Below are 8,213 nucleotides of genomic sequence, written 5' to 3'. Positions count from 1 at the left end.
TATATAACGTTAAACCGATATTTTTTTGTTGTTTTTTATCTCAAATTAAAGTCATATTGATGCCTGCCTATTTTCCTCATGCTGATATCTCAGTGTTTTTTTACGAAACTAAAACTAGTTTATGAGACAAAATCAAACTGTACGAAATATTCAAGGTTGTTTTACGAAGCTATGAAACTAGTTTAATCGTTCGCACACGCAAACTAAAAAAATTCATTGGCTTTACTATGATTTAGCGAGCATTAAAAAATAGCAACTTACTATTTCGCATTTTTTTTACCAGTTCAAAGTATACTGTTTCTATTTTACATGTTTTTTTAATATTTAAAAACAGTTATCAGCTTTGACGGGCGTTTTATAAAGTCGTAATAATACTGTCGAATAATTCTGTAACCTTATTCTCCTGATTATCATTAAATGGGAGTCCGTAAAAAGAAAATTAAAAAAAGGTCTCGTCTGACAAAGTGTCCCATCTTCCCCCACCCTACTATAATTTGTATTCGGATAAAGTTGCTCAAATGTGATCTAAAGGTATATCTAAACTTTTAAAACCCAAAGAACTTAAAAAATACCATGAAAAACGATATTCTTTTTAAATATAGTAGAGTGGGGGGATACAGGACACTTAAGCACGTATTGCCCATTATTTCCTAAATCACAGTATACAGTTAGGTGGGAGAAGATGGAACACTTTGCCAGACGGGACTTTTTTATTTTTTTACGGTTCTGTATGTAAGGATAATCAGAAAAATACTGTTACAGAATTATTCGCCAGTAATATCACGATTTATAAAGCTGATTACTGTTCTTAAATATTAAAAAATATGTTAAATCAAAATTGTATTTTTTGAACAGTAAAATGCTAATTTTGAATGCTCGCTAAATCATAATAAAGCCGATAAAATGTTGTAGTTTGCGAGTGTACACAGATTAAAAGTTTCTTAGGTTCAAGTTTTTTGTTATAAATCTATCAAACTAGTTTAATCGTTCGCACTCGCAAACTACATAATTTAATCGGCTTTAATAGTGATTTCAGCAAGCATATTAAAATTAGCACTTTACTATTAAGCTCTTTTTACCTGCTGTTTAAAAAACTGTGGGTCCAGAAAAAAGAAAATTAAAAAATGTTGTCTGTCAAACAATCCCGTCCCCCCCTCCCTTTTATATATTCATTCCTAAAGTGGCATGTACGCCGTTCCTACTGAAGCTTTGTTTTAAGACTTTGACTGGTTCTTATAAGTTGAAGCAGATTACTCTGGCCGAACCAGCACTAACTTTTGTATAACATTTACAATTAAACCTGTATTATCAATATCTATTACTACAATAACATAAGTGATCGGTAGACTACGCGGTTACCTTCATGTTCTCACTTCTCATATCACCAGTTTCGTCACGCAGCTTAACATTATCACCCCGAACCTTTTGGTTTTCAGATCTTAGCGCTCCATTCTCATTCCTAAGGTCTTGATTTTCCAGTCTCAGTTTTTTGTTTTCGTCTCTTAACTTTGTATTTTCTCCTCTTAGGTGCTCATTTTCTTCTTTTGTTTTTAAGTTTTCCGTTCGAAATTCTTGATTGTCAGTCCTGAAAATTATATAGTAGAGTGGGGAAAGACGCGACCCTAAAGCACATATTTCCAAACTCAAATGTAGTGGGATGGGGGACACCCTTTCTTTCTATTTTCTCGTTCCATTTGGTATAAAACAAAGAACACTCAAAAAGTTGTTAAATCGTATCCTCACGACTTCCATTGAACGTTGATAAATGATTAAAACAAGATCAGGAATTTTGGAACATATGTGCAAAATGTGTCCCGTCTTCCCCATCCTGCTATATATTTCCAAACCACATAAGTCCAAGCCGACAACATTCCAAAAAAACATATCAAATCACATTGGGAATTTAGTAAAGGACTGCTACATTATTTTTCACACAGGCCACTTCTCATTAACTCCAAGTGCCTGAATTTCAATTATGGTAGGGAAAAGACGGGTCACTTTTAGCACATAATATTAACAACGGTCTATGGGAGTAGTAAGGATACGGCTTAATTTAAATATTCTTAGTTTACCACCAAATGTCCAATTTAAATAACCCACAAAACTATAATTAATTTTATGAGACAAAGTTAAATAATTGGAAATATTTCATCGTATTTTATTAAAGATCGATATTGGTTTAATTTTTCAAACTTGTAAAAGACTAAATTTCAACAGTTTTAACATGATTGAGGGAGCAAAATGAGCATCGTATTAATATGGCATTTCGCTATTAAAAATGTTGCATTCGATCAACAGTTTTAATAATTAACAACAGTTATCATTTATGCCGAGTACTTTGTTGGACTGTGAGATTACTGTCGAATTATTTTGTACCATTTGTTTGGTCTATTATTAAATTGGTACCCGTAAAAGAAGTTTTGAAATGTCATGTCTTTTCCCAAGTCCTGCCTTAACGCACCCTACTATATTCTAATTTTCCAAGAGTTGCCTACACCGTATAAAAATAATTACGAAAAGCCTTTACCTGAATGCAGCCACATCTGTACGAAGTTTTTCAATATCTCCTTTAAGGTTGTCGTTTTCACAATTACTTGCTACACTCTCATCTTTTAATCGTTTCATCTCTCGTTCAAGCTCAATAACCGATTCCATAGCAGCATTTCTCTCCGAAGTAACCACTTGTATTTTTCTCACAAGCTAAAAGTAAAAAACACTCAAACAGATATTTATATATATATATTTACAGTAGGGTATTATTTGTCAGTATTCTTACAGCTTTACAAAGCGCGCTTCAAATCAATTACTGTTGCTAACCATTATAAATCGATGTTGAGCAGACATCCTTTTTTCCTAAAGGTTAAACAATGTTCAGTAGGGTGGGGAAAGGCGAAAAGTGTGCAAAAAACTGTACCAATATTCAATTAGTGACAAAAATTATAAACCTTGGTAATAGTTTTTACCAATTTCCCGTTATTACCAGTTTATATGCATTTGTAGAATACAATATTGGTCAATCCCATTCGTGATACAATAACATATTGCTTGTTGTTGTTGTTGTTGTTGTGTTATTTGGTGTTGTTTTCGTGTACTTATTTTTGTACAATTATTTTAACATAGTTAACTAGAATTTTAAAGAGTAACTTTTCACCCCACTTGTTTTCTAACTGTTAAAACTACAACTGGTTCGCGAAAATAACCATCTGTGTGTTTTATTTCTTTAAAGTGATAGTACAAGTTCATGGTATCACACAAAACCATGTGCTTAAGCATACCGTTTTACCCCACCCATTACTCACAGTAACGGAAAAAAAAGATCTTGTCTTTTTTTACTTTTACTTTATTATTTTCGCGTGCGTTGTTTTGCTGCGCCTTTCCTTGTGAAGTCTGGCGAATGGCGAACGAAACGTTAATAGCAGAGGAGTATTGATACATTTCTTGTTTGAAACATTTACTAAAAGACTGTTTGTTTTTTGCAGTTATCAGAAATGTGTTTAGGCGTCGCCCAGGCTTTTAGCCTAAATACACATTAAATGTAATGGAGGATTCTTGCTTTGTTTACTTTACATCTAAAAGTTTAAATTGATGATAATACAAAAAAAGCGCATAATCTATGTAAATCAAGTTTTAACCAAATATTTGAATTATGATCAAATTTTGCGAACATAGGTTTCAGAATACATAATTTGCACTACTCGGCCCATAGTTGGTGCTGTGCTAGTTTCTTTGCTACCTAACCTTTTCATATACAATTTTAAAATGGTATTTTTGTGCTGATTATATTCCCAATTTAAGCCATATTGACTCCGGCATATATAATATACAAGTTTTATTTCCGTTGGTGGGCTCATCAATGTGTGCACACTCGCGAAATTGTTCATGATTTTAACCTAATTCTCAGTTGGTTTCTTTGGCGCGGACAACCCCCGTTGTTCCCAGAAAACAATAATTGCGTTCGCTTTATTAGGAAAAATATTTGCTTTTCCCAAATCTATCAAAACACAAATTTTGATTTTTCGTTGGTGCTCCGTAACGATGAGATAACGTTTGGAAGTATTCGAATAGCCAGAGATCAAAGATTTATTGCGTGAGCACGTTTTAAACTTATTAACATAGCATTAGTTAACCCTCTAACTACAACGGTCGACTGAGCTTGATCAAAAAACAATCTAGAAGTAACGAACAAAGCGGGTTTCAGTCGCCATTGGTGACTGTAGAGCAGTAGGTAGAACGCATTTATGTATTTATTTATTTATTATAACTCATGAAAATTAAGACGTATAAGGATCGAAGATTTGGTAAAGAATATTTGTAAAAACGCCTTGTACAACCCCCTGTACTATATGTGTTGACTTGTAAATTTACACGAGCTATGACCTTATATCGTCACTTAAAGACGTTTGTTTTTGTGAATTTGGATAAACCGTAATCACGCAGTAATTATAGGTAGTGTTAGAAGTTCATATTATTCAGGGAAATAGCCGAGGGGAATGGTCACGGGTGGTGGGAGGTGTGCCGGAGAAAATAGTCTCGGGTGGGGGAGTCTCGGAGAGGGAGTAGCGAGGAGGGGTGGTCATCGAAGGGAAATATACGGTGGGGTAATAGTTGCGGGGGGTATAGCCGGTAACGGTTTGACCCAATGACCGAAATTATCGCAGTCGTGATGTAAACCCCAGCCTGAAACAATAACTTGGGGCTATATAAAATTTTAAACCATGAGTTAAACGCCATGCACTTACATCCATCCGCTCTTCTTCGCCATCTAGATAACGTCTAATATAATCAATTGCCACCTCCTTTGCTATTCTTCGAGATCTCTGCAACCGAATTTTAAACAACTTTTGCACGCAATCGTGGTATCTACCAGATAGAGTAAACTATATATACCGGTGGACTGTGAATTCCTGAATCCATTTCCTCTTTGATTACTCTTCTGTTCCATTCCATTTTGGCTGCAGTGCTATACTGCAGCTGTTTCAATTTGTCTGGTTCGGTCAGGAACAGCATTACGTCATCATCGTTTCTGAAAAATTCAAACATATATTTCTTTTTACATTAGTTCGATAGTAATCTAAAGCCAGCAACCTAATGCTTAAAATTTAGAGACGTAAATGCCTATATTGTAACGCCTCTTTAACTGATAATTTTGCTTTTAAAATAATTTAAATGAACCTGTATTGTATTCTCAGAACACTAAGTACATCCGCTAGAGCACTATCCCAGGTCTGGTGAGACGGACTGCTGTTGTGATAAGTGGTCAGTGCAGAAGAGGTCATTTTTTAAAGAATGCCTTAACTCGGTTGGTACACCTTGTAATAAAAAGAGTTAAGATCACAGTAGATATTAACCATAGAAAACGGGACCGTATTCCATGGTTTGATACGCTGAAGATTATTTCCCTATAGGTTTATATATTTTTTTTCCTGAACCTAATGAGTAACTCAACTTATTCGGTTGGTGTGTAAAACTTAACGAAGGAAGGCTTAACGAGCTTTGTAATCATTTAGAGCCTAATTTGACAAACGTTTACCATATAATTTATAAGATTATGCATCAAATTTGTTTTATTACTATGCCTTAGTTAAATTATTTTTTTTTGCGTGGCGGAAAAAAACGATAGTCGTTACAATACCGCCGCGGCTGTTTTGTTTTAACTCGCGTGCATGCTGGTTTAACTCCAAATTGCAAAATATTACATAAAATCTTTATTTTGTTTCAACTTGTCCCATCTTGCAGTTTTACAAGTATAGTAGGGTGGGGGGAGATGGGACACTTTGTCAGACGAGACTCTTTTAATTTTCTTTTTACAGACCCCCATTTAATGATAATCAGGAAAATAAGGTTACAGAATTATTTGACAGTATTATCACGACTTTATAAAACGCCGGTCAAATCTGATTACTGTTTTTAAATATTAAAAAAGATATGTAAAATAGAAACACTGTACTTTGAACAGGTAAAAAATGCGATATATTAAGGTGCTATTTTTTTGCTCGCTAAATCGTAATGGAGCTGATAATTTTTTTTAGTTTGCGTGTGCGAAAGATTAAACTAGTTTCATAGCTTCATAAAACAACCTTGAATGCTTCGTACAGTTTGATTTTGTCTCATAAAACTAGTTTTACTTTTGTAAAAAACACTGAGATAAACGCATGAAGAAAATAGGCAGGGGTCAATATGACTTTAATTTGAGATAAAAACAACAAAAAATATCGGTTTAACGTTATATATATGAAGTTTAAACGGCAAAGAAAATAGCAAAGCCTGTTAAACTCGGTAGGTTAACTACAAGTTGCAGAATACTGCTAATGTAAATATATTTCAATTTGGAGTCCCATCTTCCTCCACATTGTAGTTTTGTATGTTTTCATTGCCAAACTTTAACATATTTGCTTTTAATTTAGTAATTTATTACTCAGGGGATATTCAACTATAAGATACTGATATAATAAAATGATAATATTTTGAAAATATATTCGAAATTTGGTCATTTGCACTTGGTGATAATTTAAGTGGCTTGTGCCAAAAACAGAGTAGTACTACCCAATTTCTAGCAAAAATAAAAACTTTATCAACAGTTATTGTAAATTTTCCGTTATTACAAGTTCATATACATTTGTAGGATACAATATTTATCCATTGATGTTCGAACATTACCCATTGTGGTTCAAACAATACCCATTGTTATGCAATAATATAATGTATAGGTAACACGTTAAAAACTATAGCAGTAGGGCAAGAAAAAGAATGTTTAGACTTAATTTTCAAAGCGTACAGTATTATTTCATGTTATTTACGTATATTCCTATTTATAAATACACTTAGAAATCAAAATTAACAATGACTTTAAACTGTCCCATCTTATCCTGTGTGTTTTCGAATTTGTAAAATTTCACCTGTTGTGCGGATCTAATTCGATTTTGGGAATATTTGGCAAAATGTGCTTAAGTGTCCCATCTACCCCCATTGTACTATATTTATTGGCAATCGATTTCTTTGTAATTCGATAATACCTAATAGTATTTCAAACGTAATTTACTGATATAGAAGAATGAGGTAGAGGGCATCCAATATTTCCAAACTTAAAATGAATATCGGTTTCGGGATGACACCACGAATTCGTATAATCCTACCTTGTTTAAACGACAACACAAAAATACATTAAAACACACGAGATGGTTTTTTATCGATTCGCACAACACACAACTTTTTATCAATTCGAAAAATCCGCGTTTCTTGTTCCTTCTCTTAGTTTACCGTTCGCAATAGATCATTATAAACCCGCCACAATATGAATAGGCCTAATATTACCCCTAACATTACCTATAATTACTGCGTGATAACGGTTTATCCAAATTTACGAAAACAAACGTTATTACCGACCACAAGGTTAACTAGTGTAAGTTTACAATAAACACATGGTACAGGAGTTGTACAAAGCGTATTTACACATATTCTTTACCATCCTTCAATCCTTATACGTCATACGTTTTATGAGTTATAATACATGAATAAATACATTTTATCTACTGCTCCACAGTTACCAATGGCGACTAAAGACCGCTTTGTTGGTTACTTCTGGTTTGTTTTTGTTCGAGTTCTGTCGACCGTTGCAGTAATAGGGTAAAATATTACTATGCTATTCAGTTTAAAACGTGCTCACGCATTAGATCTTTGATCTCTTGTGTTGTTTTAAGCTATTTGTTCATTAAAAGTCTTATTTTAATCCTTAACTAATGGAAGCAACTATGCAATATGATTATCCTTCTTGTTTACAAGTACTGTGAATCGTGTTTCAGGAAATTTCAAAATAGTGATATTGACAAAATATTGTCGCTATGTCTCAATAAATAAAAACTATCTTAATGATTTCTCCTTTTAACGTGCTATCTATTCGTTGCATATTAACAGTATGGCGCAATTACCTTTATACCACAAAACAAATTATATATTTACTACTTTTTACCTTAACGAATAAGTTCCAAGGTATTAAAAAATCAAATTAAACGCTAATTGATTTATATTTCAAAAGTCACTCACGTAATAAAGCGTCCACTGCTTAATACTATGTTGAAAGAATAATTTCGTTAATAAAATAGAAATGTGACGCTGCATGGTAATTTAACGAAAATAACATCGTTGGGGGTGGATCAACTGAGCGTAACCAAGCCGAGACATCATTTGTTATGATAGAAAGAGCATCTCAAGTTTCC

General features: G+C 33.4%; 1 protein-coding gene across 1 annotated transcript in view; it reads right to left on the bottom strand.

Annotated features, from left to right (window-relative positions):
* Positions 1–8,146, bottom strand: part of LOC100179709 (coiled-coil domain-containing protein 89-like) — a 10,332-nt gene extending 2,186 nt beyond the window's left edge. The window contains exons 1-6 of the mRNA XM_002124692.5: positions 8,041–8,146; positions 5,173–5,309; positions 4,888–5,023; positions 4,740–4,817; positions 2,528–2,700; positions 1,360–1,585 (exon numbers count right to left, since the gene is read on the bottom strand). Of these exons, the coding sequence (XP_002124728.2) occupies positions 1,360–1,585; positions 2,528–2,700; positions 4,740–4,817; positions 4,888–5,023; positions 5,173–5,276 (717 nt within the window). The 5' untranslated portion in view covers positions 5,277–5,309; positions 8,041–8,146. The remainder of the gene's footprint in view (positions 1–1,359; positions 1,586–2,527; positions 2,701–4,739; positions 4,818–4,887; positions 5,024–5,172; positions 5,310–8,040) is intronic.
* Positions 8,147–8,213: the final 67 nt, after the last annotated feature.

This window comes from Ciona intestinalis, unplaced genomic scaffold (assembly GCF_000224145.3).
Source record: "Ciona intestinalis unplaced genomic scaffold, KH HT000067.1, whole genome shotgun sequence".
Lineage (NCBI taxonomy): Eukaryota > Metazoa > Chordata > Ascidiacea > Phlebobranchia > Cionidae > Ciona > Ciona intestinalis.
This window is presented reverse-complemented; position numbering and strand designations above follow the sequence as displayed.